Source organism: Varanus komodoensis, unplaced genomic scaffold, assembly GCF_004798865.1.
Source record: "Varanus komodoensis strain SLA01 unplaced genomic scaffold, ASM479886v1 scaffold18_3, whole genome shotgun sequence".
Classification (NCBI taxonomy): domain Eukaryota; kingdom Metazoa; phylum Chordata; class Lepidosauria; order Squamata; family Varanidae; genus Varanus; species Varanus komodoensis.
In genome coordinates, this window is record NW_025335549.1 from 3,068,157 (window position 1) to 3,087,210 (window position 19,054).

The 19,054-nt window shown below is 48.3% G+C and overlaps 1 protein-coding gene across 1 annotated transcript in view; it reads right to left on the reverse strand.

The window, feature by feature from the left end:
* The window catches only part of NRK (Nik related kinase), a 103,363-nt gene that overhangs the window by 74,454 nt on the left and 9,855 nt on the right, over window positions 1–19,054 (reverse strand). The window contains exon 3 of the mRNA XM_044427204.1: window positions 6,005–6,061. Within this exon, the coding sequence (XP_044283139.1) occupies window positions 6,005–6,061 (57 nt within the window). The remainder of the gene's footprint in view (window positions 1–6,004; window positions 6,062–19,054) is intronic.

Sequence of the window (19,054 nt, forward strand, 5' to 3'; positions counted from 1 at the left end):
TGCAAAGTTTTAAAATACACACAGCATGCAATCCTAGAAATGTTTAAACAGAAACGAAAGCCTGCAGTTCTCAGCATGCTGTTTTTCTGTCTAAACATATCTAGGATTGCATTTTAACTGATTTCAAACCACAGAAACTGCTCAACGGCTGTCATTTCTGGGTGCAAAGGGGTGGTGTTGACACCGAGAAGCCGTTGCAAAACCCACTCACATCTGCTGTGTGAAGCACACACCTTTAACCTCAAAGGAAAATAAAGCTCACACGAGGGATGATTCCATATCCTAACGTCCCTTAAGCATGACTGATCTTCCTTTATTTTTTTTTAAACTGACTGTACAAAGCTCTGCTTTGCTTCAGCCCTAAACTCATAAAACAGATGTCATGCAGCGCACTATTGAAGGTGCTTCATCAAGGGGGGTTGCCAGTGGGAAGCACACCCTGCAGGTGCTCTTTCACCTTTGCAACCGGCTTCTTCACTGCCTCTCATGGTGGCGCAGACAAGGACGGAGGTGAGGAGCAGAGGGAAGACACGCAGTGGCTGTCGGCTGCCAGGCCTTTCACACACTCAAGGCAACCAACAGTTTCTTTGCAAAAAGGATACCCAACACATGCAATCCCCACAGAACGTATCTCTGAGCATGAACAGAGCGATTCTCAATAACTACTTCCAGAAATCCTCCTTTGGAGCATGTCTGGGCCCATCCCTTCTGAAGGAAAGTGAGTCCACCTCTTTTCTATATGCCAGTCATCTAGTTGGCTGGCCCTCCTCTCCCAATTCCACCTCAGGGGGTCAGGAGTCATACCAGGCTCGTCTGGCTCTGAGAACACCTCTCCTGAGCCCACGACCCAACACCTGTGCATCTTGGCTATTGCCAGAGCCCATCTGAGCGGAGAGTGTGAAGAGGGGCCATGAGAGAAGCACCTCTTCTTTTACCCCAACATCTGGAGCCCCAGGTTCTCAAGCTCCCTCCACCTCCTCCCCTCCAATTCGGGGTCCAGCTCAGAGTGACCTGTGGCCTCATGCCAAAAACCAGTGCCATGTTGCCTCTTTCCCAACACTGGCCTCCTGGCTCCATGAAGACGAGAAGCAATACATGGCGAGAAGGTCACTGTGGGTGGGGGGGGGCACTGAGGAGGTCTTGCCCCAGGCTCTCAGGAATCTGCAGTCGGGGCTGGATTAAGGGCAGGCAGAGCAGGCATCCTCCTGGGAGTGCCAGGCCTTGGGAAGGTGCCCCCAGCCCAGGGGGAGTTTCCACAGCAGGAGAGCTGAGCAGAGCAAGCCGGGCAGAATGCTGTGGCTGGTGCGGTGTCACACACGCATCCTTTCACGGGAAGGATGGATGAGGACACGGCCTGGTCAACAAAGGGGGTGGGGGGGGTGAAGGGATGGAGCTCAGATGGATGCATGCACATGTATCATCTTGGCTGGTTGGGGTCAATCCTGCCTGGACCAAAGATGTGAAAGGGGGTCCCAGTGGAGGTTTGGTTTTGTTTAAAAATGGATGGTATCCAGGAGCTACGGAAGATGTCAAGTCTGACCAGCAGACTGCCTTGCTTTGCATGATATGCATGGGTGGGGCGTGTTGCTCCCCACGTTTTCCAGCAGGAGACTTGCTTAGGGTTAACTGGGATGCTCGGTGTGCCAAGCACGTGCTCTGAGGATGAACTGCAGCCCTTCCCAGCATGTGGGATCTTTCCATCTAGGGCATAAGCGGGCAATTTGCAGCCCTCCTGCAGTCTCGGCATAAAACTGCCATTCTTATTGGCTATGCTGGCTGGGGTTGATGGGAGCGGCAGGTTTAAAAGTCGTGCCCACTGCTGGTCCCAGGCCTGCCTTGCCATCAATATCTCAGTCCATTCCCTGATCTGCTCGTAGAGCTGAAAATACTGGGTACCTTGCAGGTTTGTCTTGCAGCCTTCTTAGAGGACATTTGAAATGCATTGTACGGACCTTAACGATATGACTGCGAGTCTGCGAAGCCAGAGGCTGCATCTGCTTCCATTGCGAATGCAGAAGTGCAACGAGAGCAGAAACCTTGGCTTCGTGCACTGGCTGCCCTAATTGTAATCATTTCCCCTCAATATCGAGACCCTGATCTTGGCGGAGCACCCTGCCCTCTTTTGCTCTGTCATGTAACAGGAAGTACAGCTGGTGGGGAAGAGGTGTGCAAAACCACACGGGCTTCAGATCTACCAAACGCTCCCACACCCCTTCCAGAAATACGACACTGTAGTGGTGTCTTTTCTAGACAGATGACCACGGCAGCAACAGGCTCACTGCCTGTCTTCAGCAGACAAGGGGGTCCAAGACAAAAGGGACAAAAAGAGAGAGAGAAACCATGATGATTTGTAGAGAGAGACAACTGCCAGAATGGAATACTATCTGCAGAATCAAACTAGGGCCAAGAAAGGCTTTGTAGGATGAACAGTTCCAGGGTGGAACCAGAGGACTGCCTTCCTGGCCATTAAAGCCAGCCCAAGAAGTCCTGCCTCATGTTTCTTTCCTGCCTCCACCGCCCCCCCCCCGCCCCCCGTCCCCCGCTGGCAGCTCTGCTGGATGGCAGCTGGAGGCAGGGCCTTTTCAGCTGTGGCACCCCATCTGTGGTACTTCCTTCTCAGGCAGGTTTAATGGAAGTGTGGCACTAGCCCTGTCCCTCTCCCATTGGGTCATGGATTATTAGACAGTTCCCTGGGTTTTTTCAGTCCTCCCATTTTAAAAAGTTGAAATGGGAGCAAAAAGACAGTTTAGTTACTAGCAGTATAAGCTTTAACTGGAACGATGCTGGTCTTCTTGACCCCCTTCCTTTTGCATTTGGCTCATTCCTTCTGGCCCCACCCACCACTGGCAGGTGCCCCAGAGCTTCCCCAAAGCCCTCAGCACCCCAGGAGAGCAGTGAGAGCCAGGCTGGACCAGACTAAACGCCTGCCCACATCAGCCCTTCCCTGCTTCGGCAGCTCGGGAAGCACCGCATCCTAGAGGGGGCAAGCCACAGCCCTCATGGCCGCCATGGAAGGCCGCTCTTTGTCCAGCTGTCCAAAGCCAGCTAAGCTGGCAGCCTTTGCCTCACCTTGCTGCGGGGAATCCCATAGGCGAACCCCACCAGTGGCAAGCAGCGGTCAAGTCTGCAGCGTCCACGTGGCTTTAGTGGATCACCAAGAGCCACTGAGCCAGGGTCAGCTGCAAAGCAGTGGGGAGAAGAGACCGTGCCTTTAGACGCAAGCCACAGGGGGCTGTTCAGTTTTCCGTACCAGAAGAGAGACGGCATTTTTCTCACCCAAAAATCCAGTGGTGGATTCCTTCAGTTTAGCAGCTGAAGCTCGGGGTGTGGGTGAAGGACAGACTGACTGTAGTTGCTACTGGGAGTCAGAAACGCTCGATTTACTAGAGATAGATTACTTGGAGATTCACCAGCAGATCAGTCTACCTTCCACTCAGGTCTGAAATACATGTGTATTTTCCTTACTCTGCCTTGAATCCCCCAAGAGCAGGATGACCTTGGCTTCTAGTATTAGGAAAGGGTGTGGGGAATCTTCCAGCTTCTTCACACCATGTGTGCATTTAACAATCTTGGCCCATCTTTATGAACTTCTTGGTGCCAGCTGAAAACCTCTTGGTTCAGTTCCCCCCCCCTTTTTTTTTTTTTGAAGAGGCTGCCTGTTATGTTCTTTATGCAACTCTCTCTTGTGGTTTGTGAGGAAAGGGCCAGTGGGAAGGGTAAAAAAGTGTTTCTCATTCTACAGAAGACATCTATTATAATAGACATCTGTCAATTCCTCTGTCTCTTGGCGCCATACACCAAGACCACGAAACCCAGCCTTCTGAAACTTGGCATAAATACTAAGGAGACCCCAGAGGGGTTATTTTCCTTTTGAAATGCACTCATAAATGTGGCTGCAGCCATCTCCATCTACTAGGGGCAGGCTTTCTTGACAAACACATGGTTTTGCAGTCCACATGGTTTGAAGCCAGGGGACATCTGTAGGCTGAAGGGCAGAGTTCTATGCCTGCCTCCTTCCCCCTGCCATGGGACAGCCCTCTCGGGGGGCTGTAGGCATGCACCAAGCACGCTTGCGCATAGAGGTGGTGCCGGGCATGGCCTCCTTCGTTTGGGTGTGGATACCGCGTCCCGGTTCTGAGAGCTGTGTGAGTTTCCTGTGTAGCATCAGCACTCTGTGAAGCGAATAGGTGATTCCACCCTGCGCGATGCTGGGCCCCTTGCCCAGTCTTCAATAAAATGTGGCTGCTGCTATTATTATTAGCATTAGCTCTTGGCAGGAAATCTTAGCTGCAATAATCGGAGGGTAGCCCTGGCTAGACAGCCTAACCCAATAAAAGACAACTTGCTTGATGTAGTTAAGGCATAATCCTATGCAGGCTGAGTCAGAAAAAAGGTTGCCGATTCCTAGCATTCCCCAGTCATCTCTGCCCTTGTACTCCAGGCCACTGCTCATCGCTCAACAAAACGAATCTCTTCTACATTGGATGGACTCTCCTACATCCGTCAAAGTTCTGTGCATGCCCTGTTAAATATGAGTGTATATTTAGCTATCTACTCAATCAGGGTGATAGTAGTATCTGGGTAGCTTCCAGGTACCATTCTGCAGGGAGCTTAGGGCAGGCCAAATTGGAGCACCATGGTGCAAAATGGAAGAAGATGCTTAGTCTTTGCTATTTAAATGCCATCCTTGGCAGATGAAGACTGAAAAAAGTCCCACAACTTCCAGCATTCTTCAGCCAGGGTAGGGCTTCTTAGCTCTAACAATGCAAAGTCTTGTGCCCTGAAAGTAATGTCAGTTTTGGCCAAGAAAAAGTAGAATGGCCCCAAGTAAAAGTTCATGGCTTCCCCAGATCAGATCTCATGGCTTCCTGTTTCTAATCCCACACTCTGGCCCATGGGGGGGGGGGGGGGTAACCTGGTGACTTCAAGGTGTTTTAGGCGATTCTCGTTAGCCCCTTCCATGCTGGGTGGGGATGTTAGACGTTGTAGGACTTTTTCTGTCTAAACCTGCATAGTGTTGCACCCTTATATACTCTTGTATCCAGTCTGTGTAAGTTCTGTACATTATTTGCAGCATCACTTTGCAATGGGACAGTGGAAAGTTAAAAAACTGCTCCCCTTTTCTTTTCTTTTCTTTTCTTTTCTTTTCTTTTCAATGGGGGATCAAATGCAAGATTTACATCTCCACCTGTGTCTCTGTCTACAGTGGCCTAGATTTCACTGAGCGAACGACTGGTGTACAAGGGACAAGGTTGTTATGAAAACACAGCAGGCGCTGTTTCAAAGCCACAGGAAATCTTCTATTTGCTACTGCTGGACATAGATAATCATCAAGAAATAACCAGGAAGAGGCCTCATTGTTTCATCATTATAGGCCAGCAAAATATACACAACGGCCATCTTCAATTGCCGTGCCCCAATTCTGCAAGCATGATTGAAAACCAGATTAGGTGCCAATCCGTCCATCCTCCGTACTTCTGGAAGTGAACGCGGAGTGCAAAGAACGTCATTTCTACAAGTGGATCATTTTCTCCCATAAATAGGCACCGTTTTAACACTCAGCCTAGTTGCTTCACAAGTCCCCATTGCAAATGGTGTTATTAACTAGGAAGCAGCCAAATCTATTTCTTGTGTGGATTCCTGGATGAGACACACAGTCAACACCTGCACCCACTCCAAATCTAGCGGTTTCTTCCAGGCAATGCCAACTCCAGCTTTGGCAGCATCCTTGCACCTTTGGTCTGATCTGGCAGGGCTGCTCTTCTATTCAGTTCTTAAAAGTGTGCACCTAGGAAGACCTGATGCAGGAATTCTCACCCCCAGTTGTCCATAATCCAGTGTCAATTTCTGCACTGCCCCACTCCTTAATCTTCATAGCCCACACTTGGTTCTATTTCTTGTTTCAGGTCAAGTTTTGAGATGGAAAATTAAGAATTCTGTCTTTCACAGAGAGCTGAGACATACCTCCCGCACCCCCAGCAAAGCCAGAAGTCTCCTTGCTCACCTCAGTCACGTTCAACACCTTGATTGCAGCTAGCTGCCCAGTCTTCACATGGCGACCCTGGGAAGGTTATAATAGGGTACAGGTAAATAAGCACAGAAGGCAGGTATAATTGCACAGAGTAATGACTTGTGCAATGAATCAGTCATTTCAACAGGCACCCTTATAAGCTGAGTTTTTAAAGCCATTCAGCTGAACGAAAACAATTTGTACAGTGCCTGATAGCAAATCAATATTAAGCCTCTAGGGGTATACGGAAGTGGATAGCATGAGCAGATACAGGAATGTACATATCCCCCAACCTACATTAGCTGCTTACATTCAGACCTTGGAACAATATTCTGTATGTATGTATGTATGTGTCTGTGTGTGTGTCACACAGAGAGAGAGAGAGAGAACAAGAGAGAGCTTTGTAATTTAATGCAAATAACAACCAGCAAATATTTTTCAGGTCAGATTAGGAAAATTGTTTGGCCAGGCCAGGTGCTTTCTCTGTTTGTTCCACAGGGGTCATAGCTCAGTGGAAAAGCAGCTGTTCTGCATCCAGAAGGTCCCTGGTTCACTCCCCAGCATGACCAGATGAGAAGGATTTCAGCGAACTCAGGTGCTGGGCCTGAGCAGCTGTTGCCAAGCAGAGCGGAGATGGCTTGGAGGACTAGCAGATGCTCCTCTAAAATATTTCTTCCTGTCCCATTCACTGCCACAGAATGGCACTGCATTTGTGGAGAAAAATTCTTGCTTCCCCTGCAACCATCTTTACCATCCCTTCAGCTCCCCAAATTAAGTATTCTGGAGTCATTTCTTTGCGCAAGACGGATCCAGAAAATACTGTTTACATCAGCAAATGATCCAGTGTCAGGTATGCTCAGGGCATCTGGGGGCTGTTTGGTCTTGAATGGACAATCAAGACCCTTTGCTTTCCAAAAGGCCTGCCCTTTTGTGGAGGTGGAAGCTGTCTGAACTGGTTCCTTGGTCTGAACTGATCAACGCAACTGCTTGTATTCTTGGACACCCCCTGGGAGTCTGGCTATAGAGATGGTCATGAAGAGCACCTGTGCTTGAAACACTACAACTGCCCCATCAGAAAGGAAATGGGACATTTCTCTTCTTTGAAAGATGCAATCCTCTGCATGCTCAGCCAGAAGAAAGTCCTGGCTGGCTGCCGAATGCTGAGAAGTCCGTAGGACTTCTTTCTGCTGACACACGTAGCCTTGTACCTTTGTGGATGCAAGGTGCTATTTGCACATGACTGGGCACAAAGAGTCCCCCCCCCCCCCCCATTGGCTGTTGCCTGCAGTTTCTGGAGATGCGAGTGCAATCCCGGACCGAACTTGCTCTTGGTTTGTGTCCAGCTGACGTCACTTAGCGCAACTTCCTTTAACTGCTCTTGTTCCTTTGTAGCGGCATTGTTTGCAAACATTTCCAGGCATTGAAAGCTTTGCAGTATAGCATGAAGCCCTTCCAGACAAGTTGGCACCCTGCCTCAACCCCCAAACTCAACTGGTTTTCCTGGAGGGTTAAAATCTAGAGTCACCAATTCACCCGGGGAAAAACTGGACTCAGTTCCATGTATTACAGTCCAGTTCTACTGGTCCAAGGCTCAGAGGCTGGAAGGCTCTTATCACAAATCGCTCTGTCCATCCCAGTGCCTCCTGACAGAGGCTCCATCACCCTCTTCCATCCTGTGATTTCGTGATCTTCGCTAGATCGGCCTTGGACTCTGGCGTGCTCACCTTTTTGGAAGGGCCACAGAGCTTTTGGGATCCACTGGTTCCTTGCCTTGCCTGACCCACCAGCACTCTCCCTTTGCTCTCCTTGCTCTTCCCACGGCAGGGGCTCAGAGCTTGAGAGACAACGCTGCCATGGAGTTGGCCATGGTGGCTGGGGATGGCGGAAAGGAAGGGTGGGCAATCCCTGCTCAGATTTCTGCTTTTGGAGGCTGCAGCTCTTCTAGTGGTGGAGAGGGAAATCCACCCCTGAGCACCCCTTGTACATGGTCTGAGTGCAGTGCTCTTTTAATGTATTGGGAAAAAATGGGTAGAAATTAAAACATGATCAGTTGGCTCCTAACAGGGCTATGGTGGTTCCATTACCTACAGGCAGTTCAAAGGCTTGCCGCTAGAGTCAGCAAATGAATGGGCCCAAAGGAAATGGAAAGGAGCACTATCGCTCCTCCGCCGACCCCAGGATTCAAGAGCAATAAACGGTCAATTTCTCAACGATTGCACCGCTTTAAATGAGAGCAAATAATTTACATCAACATCATGGCAGCTGGACTGGAAAAATCTATCACTCTGTGGCAGTTAATTAGCAAGGCTTTTTTACCAGCAAGAATCCGGAAGGGCCCTGGGAAGCTCTGACAAGGTCCGTCCCTTTGGCTTTAATCACTTTATGAGATAGACTGCTAGAAACGGGCCGAGATTATAAATTCCCAGTGGAAGGTTCATTCCGTTTGGTCTGTTATGCTGTGTCATTTAAAATCCATTGTATGCAGATGAGAAAACACAAACTCAGGGTTGCTTGCCAACAGCATGGAGGGTGTCTCACCAACCGCTGCAGAGCATCCCATCTTGTGTGTCCCACTGGACCCTGCCTCACCGTTCACCAGAGCACCACACACCAAGAGTAGTGCGGGTACTTCTGAGTTCCCAAAGGAGGAAATGCCTTCCAGAGAGCAGAGAGCAAGAGTGAGAGATTAGCATCCACCCTGCCTAATCTGCTGATGCTCAGCAACTTCACAACCCAACCTGTGAGGGTCTTATAGCTTCATGCCAAGCTTGGCCTAGCCACCCCTTCAAGCAGAGGAAAGCTCTTGTCTCGGGCTGTCCCACCAACAGGGGACTTGTGCTCTTTTCAAGTGGACATGTGGCTAACCTACGTTGGGTCCATGCTGAAGGATCCAACATTCCCCCCAACCTCATGTCAGCCCCTAAGCTGGCCACTTAGAGAATACCTCCCACACAAGAGGAAACACGTCCCCAAAACAAGAAGGTATATTGTCTGCATATGCTAAAATATGCCCAAATCTTCGAGCTGGCAATTATCTCTTTGGCAGGGGAAGGGGGAATGGGAACAACCTTATCTGCTGCTCTGGCTCACACAGCAAAATAACTTGGATGGCCTCGATAAACAAGCTGGAAACTTGTTTCTAGGACACTCCTCCTGTCCAGAGCTTTGCCCTTTGGCACCACCAGGAGCCAGCATTGCTGGCTGGCATCTCAGGGCACGGCCTGGCCCTGTGACATGCACCTCTCCTGACAGGGACCTAGTTGTGTCTCATGGGTTTCCATGCCTCAGTAGTGACCTGTCAAAGTATAACTTGAAAATCAGGGTGGTAAAGAGAGACTGAAAATATCTGTACCAAAATGATTTAGAATCCAAGCTTTGACACATTTTTATTCCCAGATCCCAGAGTTTAAATTTAGCAAGTGCACAAAGTAAAGCCATGGTTGTGAAGAATTGTCTTCAAGCAATATCTAGTCTATTTCTCAACAACAGAAGTGGGTCGTTCCTTCCACAAACAAACGCAGGGCCACTTTCCTCTCTCATCAGTGTGTCAAAGCCATGAAAAAATTCACAACTTTGCAGGTGGTGCCAGGAGAATACATCTGCGAGCGAGACAGCAAGGAAAACACAGACACAAGAAGAGGGGAAGAGGCACAAAAAGGGCTGGTAAGAAGTGACCATTTCCACAAACAAACAAATTAAAAGGGAAGCAGAATCCTACCCCCAAGGCTGACTAAGTATCTGCAACGCCACATCACTGTAGGAGTACAGAGGAAGGAATTTTCCCCTACTATAATTTTGGTTTCTCCCCCTACTTCATGGAAGACAGTATGTATAACCACAACTGAACATGGAAAGATTTGACAAAGATGCACAGCATGAAATTAAAGAAAATTATCCTTGGTGACTCACTACCTACCCGTCCCCACAACAATAAGGCAAAGAACGGACACCCTTCTTTGACATTGGGTGAAGGAGTTCATATTCTAGTAAGGAACTTGTCTAATGAGCCAGTCCCATGAGACCAAGTGGCAGGAGTTTCCAGTCGCTTGAAGTATTACCATTCTTCTACAACCTGAATACTATATATGTAAATACACACACACATTCAGGGGGCAAAAATAGTATGTTTTGGCTGGCATTTTCCCTGCAATATACATTGAAGCATTGGGCATGGTTCAGAAAAACTGCAATTCCAAGCAGGAAATGATCCAGACATGTATTCTCATGCAGGGCCGTTTTAGACTCCTTTATCATCATATCTTTTCAAATTAAAAGGCTCATCTCTTCCACTCAGCCTTAAAAAAATATTATGGTTTTAATGTTGTGTGTGCTTAACTGTATTTTTAGGCAAAGTCTACTTTTCTGTTGAGATTTTTTGGCAAACGCCATGGTTGGTCTCAGAAAGTCAGTACAATCAGTTGGAAACACAATATTTTTTAAAATGTTAACATTGTTAACATTTTAAAAAATGTTGCCATTGCATTTCTATCCCAATTTTTTTTTTCCTCTTGCAAGGAAACCACAGTTCTCCGCTACTTCATCCTTACCACAGCTGCATGACGTACTGCAGCTGACAGTCAGGGACTGATCCAAATTCACCCAGGAAACTTCACTCCCCCCCCTGGGGATTAGAACCCGCATCTCCTGAGTCCCGGACCCACACGCTCGTTGGAACGGTTTGAAAAGGAGGTGCATAAATGCACGGAGAGGAAGGCTGTCATTGGCTGCATTACCTCCAGTGTCAGAGGCAGTGCCTACAGACAGCAGCCGCTGGCCAACATGACCAAGAGGGTGTCTTGTACGGCTGCCCTGCTTGGGCCTTTCCTGGGAGTGGCCGCTTGGCCACAGTGTGATCAGGCTCTCCCGGTTTCTTAAAAGCTACTCTACTGTGTAACTGATTTGCACATTCATGTCAAGCTTAGCTTGTGTGGTTTGAAGGCATTCCCAATGGAAGTGGCCTCCTTCTTGGAAAACCGAGGCCCTGCCTACGTGGGAGAAGAATGGAGGCGCTGGATGTTCCTCATGGATGCAGGGAGGTGCAGCCTGGTGGCACGGCTCTGACTTGGCTTGTAGGTCAGGTATTTCGGGGAGGGCAGGATGGCTCTACTGCAGAGAAGCGGAACCTCTTTCCACCCAAGGGCTGAATTCCATCTTTCAGGGGCTACATGAAATCCCCAATTCCAGTGTTGGGTGGAGTCGAAGGCAAAAAGGGGCTAGCACAGAAATGCCGGCACATTTTCCCTTAAAACGCTTGTTGCAATAACTCAGCCTTAGGAGAGGCATGTCCACTGTTTAGAAAAGGGTGGGTGGGGAAAAAATGGCACAGGAGCTGGGACACTCACTGAATGTTGCGATGCATTCCTTTGGGCCAAATTTGGGCCTTTGAGCCAAATTTGGCTCAGGAGCCTGGCGTTCAGCCCCTGTACAAAGCTACATCTCCCAGAGTAGCTCCACACCCAGTTCCATGAAAGAAGCACAAGCTGAATTTATGCAGGACTGCCGAATACACAGCCCAACGCTTTTCCTGTCATTTCCTTTTCCATTGTAGGATGCAGGTCCCATCCTTTGCTTGAAAGTCCTCAAAAAAGGAGAGTGGCAAACACAGCCAGGAAACCCGCCCCCCACCCCCCCCCACAATGACCACCGGAAGCGTGACAACCCCAAGCGTTTTTTGTGGCATGTCATCTATAAATCTGTTGCTAAACTTAAGAGAATGCCCCCCACCCCCAGTTTCATCGATAACAATTATAATATTTAACAACAAAACAAGACTAGCCCGTGCTGGTATTCAAGGTGGAAAATCTTGCTACTATCTGCTTGTACCCCAACACAAACTGTACACCAACACAAACTGACTAATAAAGGCCACAATCCATTTATATGTTCTTTAGCGCAAGCTCTCTCAATATGATCACAGGAGTCAGACAAGGTTGCAGAGTGGGGCAGTCGCATCCCCAACAGGCAATCTTCACACAAAGCAGGTGCAAAATGTGTGGATTGCTGGGGAGCCTACCCCCACTTGCCCCACCCCCCGCCTTGGGCCTGGACAGGAAGGCTCATCATCCTGGCCACCTGAAGCTCCACAGGAACAGGTGCGGTCGGCTCCTGGGTGAGCAACCTCGATGGCCTTGTGTCTGAATGGTGAGTCATTAATGGACACGAGACGTGAATGACTGCAGAGTGTCCTGGCCATGGAGCCCTAACGGGAAGCAACTTCTCGGGCTACTAAAAGGGGATTATTATTGTATTTATTACATACATGTGCCTGCTATGCACAGGACAAAGCATAGCTTTAGAAGAACTGATGACTCAGCCACGTGTCACAGGGAAGGTGTCTCTCTGCTGTCCGATCGACAACATGTAGACTATTGTCCCAAGCTATTCTGCTGCCCTGTGTGAAAATCAGCACCCCTCATCTTGCAGGAATAACAACCGGGCGGGGCGGGGGGTGTTTCCTGCCAACCAGCGTTCCATTTCCCCATTCCACACACCTGGATGGAGTGAAGGACACTTCCTTTGTTGGACATCTGTATGGAAGGAAACGGGAAATGGGAGCAGAGGATCGCAGTGGGACACATGTATACCCCCCAGACCCTGACCCTGACCCTGCTCAAGGGCTGGGCTCACTTGATTAGGTCCGAGAGAAGTGAGGGATTTTTCAGCTAGCCAGGAGGAACTGCCTGGAATCCTATCACTGGGAAAGGGGGCTGCACTGCCTCTTCAGCTGAGCCAGTCCTGGCCATAAACAAGCGGCCATCCCGCCTATGAGCAGGGGAAGGGGTGGGCAGGGAGCGGCATCAAGGGGTCGGAAGGCAGAGCTGTGGGCCTGTAAGCTGGCCCTCCTTCAGATGTGAGGGAGTTGCACCACCAGCGCTGCAGCAAGACTCCGCCATTTTTACCTCATTTGTATTCCTCCTTTTTCCTTCCAGGAATCTCCAGGCAGCTGGCATAATTCCACCCCTCCTCCTCTCAGTCTTATCCCCACAATGACAGCCCTGTGAGGTAGGCTGGGCGGAGAGTCTGTGGCTGGCCCAAGTCAGCCAGTTGGCTGCATGGTCGAGCGGGGACTCGAACCCGGATCGCCTGAGTCCCAGTCCGGCACTCTGAACCGCTCCACTATGCCAGCTACCGACAGTCCAGTCAGCTTCCGTGCGCTCCACAGCAGCACTGGACCTTGGGCCAGCCCCACATACGGAGGACAGAGACAAGCAGCAAGAAGAGCAACAGACCCACACTGGAGGGGAGAGGAAAGCCCCCTCCCCACAGGACATTAAAGCGAGGGGCTTCTGCACATCCCGTCCTGCAAGCAGAAAGTTCCAGATCTGAGCTCAACATTTCCAGGCAAAAGGAGGAGGTAGCTGGCGATGAGGGGCACCTGAGCTTGACATCCTGCGGCCAACCCAAGAAGACAACACTGGTCTTGCTCGACCAGTGGTCTGACCTGATTGCAAGCAACCTCTTACACTCTGAAACCTTCTTTGTTAGATGCCCCATCATCTTCATTTCATTTTAAAACAAAACCAAACCAGTGAAAAATTGGCGAGGCAACCAGAACTCCTTGTGGGAAAATACAGCTGATGGGGCAGTCAGAAAATGGGTAAATCCATTTCAGCAGAAAATGATGAAACACACTTCAGCAAAAGCCTGCATGATCTAGCTGCTCTAAATGAACACAGACAAGGAGTTGCAGCTTTGCTGAGTGAAGGCGTCACATGCCAGAGCTGTGTGTTTTTTGGCCCAAACAGCAAAATGCTTTCCCCAGGTTTTGACGCAGCAGAATAAAATTTCTGGTTGCCAGTTCGTAATGCAGAGATTGCCCCACGCCTTTAATTCTGCACTGAAGGAGTAGGGAATGGTCTGTCTCGTGAAACAGGACCCCTGCACCTTGTGAGGAAACAAGGAGAGAAGTTAGAAGCTGGTCCATGCTAGGAGGAGAGCTTTGCACCTCCAGCTTGGTGAACATCTCTCCATGGATGGATGGCCCTTGGTGTTGGTCTGACAAGTCCTTCCAGATTTCTGCATTAAAGAATAGCTATTTTGTGGAACCTGCAGAGTCCACCTGGCATCTCTTTGAAGGACTGCTTGAACAGAGCTAAACCAACTTTTATATTAAGCTGGAAAGTAATGTTATTTCTCTGTCAGCCTCCTTTTTATTTCTCAGGTTCATTACAAATTACATGTGCAGACAATGCATGTAAATAAATCATAGAGTCCATTATCTAAATCAATAGTATATTTATTTCATAAAAGTGCCCTTCCCTATACATTTTGAGAGGAATGATCTCCAACACAAAGTTATAAAAGCAAGGTATTTAAGCAAATGCAGAGAAGCAGAAGTGATTTGCAAATTGTTTGTTCCTTTTTTTCTTTTTCCTTTTAAAATCCCACATTTAAAAAAAACAGAAAGGAACCCTCATAAAATTTTACTCAATAGACCCAGATGCTTTCTGGCTTCAAAAGAATGTATTTTAAAAAGAGAAGCAAAGTACATGTGTAGAGGGGGGAGTTATTTTATCATATGCTTTTCCCAGAGAAGTTTATTTTCTTAAATTACTCAAATGCTATACAAGATAGCTTTGTAAGGAACACTTTGAGATCTTGACAGAGGCGAGTGATTAAGTTAAAAAGAAAAGAGAACGGAATAAAATGCTACAATGATAAAAATGCCTTGCTGACAAATCACACTAAATTAACAAAAAATGAGTCGGGCTGAGTGTGTGTTTTAATCGGTTGATGTACAGATGGGGCCCAGCTCTGTCCATAAAAGATGGTCCTCGAGTCATACTTGTGATAGGATTGACAATATGGGGTCATGGCCTCAGGCAGAAAAGATGGTGTCCAGAACCATTCCGAAGATCGACAAGTACAATATCGATGTGCACCAGTCACAGCTCCAGGATCTTGAGAGCCCACGGGCAAGGCACCACATTGGGCCTCTTCCCTCCGTAAGTGTACCTTCTCATTGGCTGCCCTTTCTCTTCCACGTTTTTCTCATCATGGTTGCCACTTCCTTGCTTGAAAGGCAGAGAGCCAGGGATCAAGCAGGCAGTGGAATCCACTGCTCCTTACCACCAACAGCGTCTGGGGCAGAATGTGACACACATGGGCAGCCAGGTTGTGATGCGGAAGAGGAGGAGCAACTCCAAATGACTCTTGACAACTCTAGACACTGGTCCTGGTGCTCAGTCCCGGCCTCACGTCCTCACCATCCCTGACTCCCAACATACAGACAGCCTGCTGTATAAGTGCTTATTTAGAACCCTGCATGTTCAGGGTTAGAACATCAGAAGAACTTTGCTGGATCATACCAAGGTCCTTCCAGTGTCCTGTTATACTGAGGTCAAGCAGCTGCCCATGGAAAACCCACAAGTAGGACTGCTGCCCATGGAGGCTACTGGAGGTAGCATATCATCATCAGGACTACTAGCCACTGATAGCTTTCTCCTCCATGAATTTGTCCAATCCCATGTAAATTCGACATGCACAGCCGTTTCCTCACTTCTACACCTCTCCTCCAACACAGGGAGGGCAGCGGAGACCTGACAGCAGGGCCAGCAAGCAAGTCTGTGCTCTTTCTCTCACACAATGGCAATCACACGGGATTGTCCAAGGGGCCAGGCTGGCCACGTGGGCACTTGTCTTGCAATGATCCTGCCTGGTTAGTAAGATCTCTTCAGCACACCACTGCCCCGTTTGCCAGGCACACAAGACAGGGCTTCCTCTGTGGAATGCCCTGCTCCAAGAACTTCCAGCCCAATCCAAAGGTGCTCACTCAGAAATATGTGCCATCAAGTGCAGCGGGGCTTTGTTCTAGGTGAGTGTGTATATGCACACAGCTGTAATAAGCTGCATAAAGACCTTTGCAAGTATGTAGTTTCCGTTTAAAGACTGGGCAAGAACCACTTCCAGCAAACCAAAAGAGTGGAAATGTTGCAAGCTTTTCTGTGCAGGATTTCCTTTAAGTGGCTTCCCTGTATTTACCCTAGATATTGTTGGGAGAAAGAAAAATAGGAAGACTGAGATGAGCCTGCATCCACAAACACACCCACAAAGATAATGTCTTTTAAAGGTGGTTAATAACTTTGCTTTAAGAGAACAATTTCCTGTATCCATGGTACGGTGGTACATATTAGGGATATATGTATAAATCATTGCAGGGGCAAAAACATACAACCGTCCCAGACTCGTTTTGACGTGCTTCTGGGATTATAGTCTGAAAGAGGGTGGAAAAGTGAAGGCCAAGCATTGGCCTACTATAGCCTTTCTTAAACTAGGGTGATCCAGATGTTGTTGGGCTATAACCCTAGTCTTCAGCAACACCTGCCACCACTGGCAATCCTGATCGGGGATACTGGAAATTGTAGTCCAACACCCACCATACCGAGATCCCATTGCTAGGGGAGAACATGCATTGGCCCAGTACTGTTATGGGTTCCATGTGAATTGCTGCTCCTTTGGGCTGAAAAGCAGTGATACAAAAATGGAAGAAATAAACACAATAATGAATGGGAATTAAGAGATGGGCAGTGAAAGAGTCTCTGAGAAGCCCTAACAGGTGCAAAAATACATATATATCAAGCCCGGACAGACAAATACCCACCATATACTGTATTACTCAATGGACTTATTATCTCCTTGCTCTTGCTACAGTTTGAACGTATATTTTGCAGTTGTCAGTTTTATCATGATGCTTATCTAGAGCTTTAATATAGCGAAATTATTGCTTATCTAACATACTACTTATATGTTTGAAAGAATAGTGTCAAATCCTTTTTAAACTAGTGGCATGAAGAATAATATTCATGAAAGGGTTTACTTTTGGGGGTGATGTTTCTGCTTTTCAGCTGAATATTAAGAAAACAAAAATCATGATTACAGAAGCACGAAACTTTAATATCGACAGTGAAGAAACTGAAATTGTACAACATTTTGCATAGCGTGGCTCAAATGAAGGCTGCATAGAGACAATAGGATGAGACAGACTTGGAGGGGTACTAACGAAGGGACCTAGATAAGATCATCAGGTTTAAGAACCCAAGGAAATGACATCCACACGATGGGCATGAAAGCTGGACAGTGAAGAAAGTGGAAAGGAAGAAAATTAAAGTATCTGAAATACGTTGCTGGAGAAGATACCCTGGACTGAGAGAAAGATGAGCAAAGGACTGCTAGAACTTGCCCTGGAAGCAAAAATGATGAAACTGAGGCTGTTGCACTTTGGGCACCCCATGAGAAGGCAAGACTCCCTGGACGAGGCGGCAATGCTAGGGAAAGTCCAAGGCAGAAGAGGAGGCAGACCAGTTAGGAGAAGGGACTGATTCCACAAAGGGAGCCACGGCCCTGAGTCTTCAGGATGTGAGCAGAGCTGTCATGGACGGGGCCTTCGCATGGTCACAACTCACTTGACAGCACCTCACAACAACAACATTCCTGCTATAGGTGCCATCACTTGTCGTTCCCACACCCTCACTTTTGGTTTTGTTATCATTGCAAATACACTTCAAAAAGTAGAAGAAACAAATATTTTCACCTACGTGGTTGACAGATGCTTTGGACCTAAGCCTGGGAATGAAAAAAACTCCCAAATCCTGATTCTCTGTAAGGGCCACCAAGAAGGACACATCAGCTGTTCTTTTCCTGCCGTGAGCCAGTACTGTGGAGTTGTACTATGTGGTAACTCAACAGCTGCCGAAACTAGTATGCCCAGGAATGCAAGAGGTATGGAAAGCACGCAGCGAGGCCTCAGTTCAGTTCCTCCCATCTCCAGTTAAAATCTGATTATGGTTAGTAGACCAGGTGAAGGCTCTGAGCATAAGCCCCAGCTCTCAGCTAAATGTCACGGAAGAAGGGCTTCAGTGACATGAGCAGGAATAGCTGGGCAATGGCTGAAGTTCCAGACCTCAGCAAGGGCCCCCTGGAAGTGCTCCTGTTCTTTCCCACTGAAGCCTGCTTGATCAGACCTTTGCCTGGTGGTGGCTAGGAGGAGGAAGAGGAGATGCCAATGTCTACTTGCTCAGCAGCTTTCTGCCAGTTGAGCAAGGCAGTAGTAGCAATGATGGGAAAGAGGAGAAGAAGGAAGAACAGCAGGTCATGATGATGACCCTGAGCAGGCAGACTCACTCAGAGAGAGGGCCTATTGGGGGCCCTTCAAAAACCTGGAGCCAGCAATGGTCTAAGATTTCCCAGCTGCACTACTGAGGGGAGAGGCATCCGAAATGCGTGAATCTCAAAGCCATGGCAGAATTCATTTGTCCTTCAGCCTATGCTCATTAAAAGAATAATTTCTGTACTTGTTTGGTACACATTTCTTAAATTTAGCCTTCAAGTCATTGCCTAAGGCGCTCTCATCTGCTCGGGCTTTCTGCACAGCGCATAGGCTGCTTTCACACTTCATAATTTAACAAGGCCATGTGATGCATCGCACTGCTTTCTGACCTTCCCCCCTCTCCCCCAAAATAAATAAAACAAACTTTATGAACTCCTTCCTATGCTCTGGAAAAAGAGACTGAACTCCTCCTGGGCCCTCCTGTGGGTGATTTTAGGCCAAATTCAAAACCATGAGAAATGGGCAAAAGAAAGTACTTTCTGAAAAGAGAACGGGGAAAAGAGAGCCGGGGAAGGGGCAGAGAAATGGGGCAAAACCAACGCAGGTGCTCCCTTGCAAGATCAAAGGAGGACTCCTGTCCTTTCAGCTGTACAGCATTTGCTCTGATCTTGGGGTGCAGATGGGCATGGTTAGGAGAAGGTTAAGAAAGAGTCCAGCAAGGCTGGACTGGATGCATACTGGACCCATTCCATACCAGGCATATGTGTGGAATCTGCGCTGAGGGTGGGAAGCCATTGGATTCCCTTGGCTTGGCTCTCCGGGCTCCAGTCTGCTTGCTCGGGCCCGTGCATCCAACCTAAAGGAATCTGAGCACACCATACATGCACATGGGTGCCCACCAGGAACTGAGTCTGTAAATGCTGCACAAGCAGTGTCTCTCTTGCAGCACATGACCTGCGGCCTTTGTTTGTGCTGCATGTGATGCGGAGAAAGGTTGC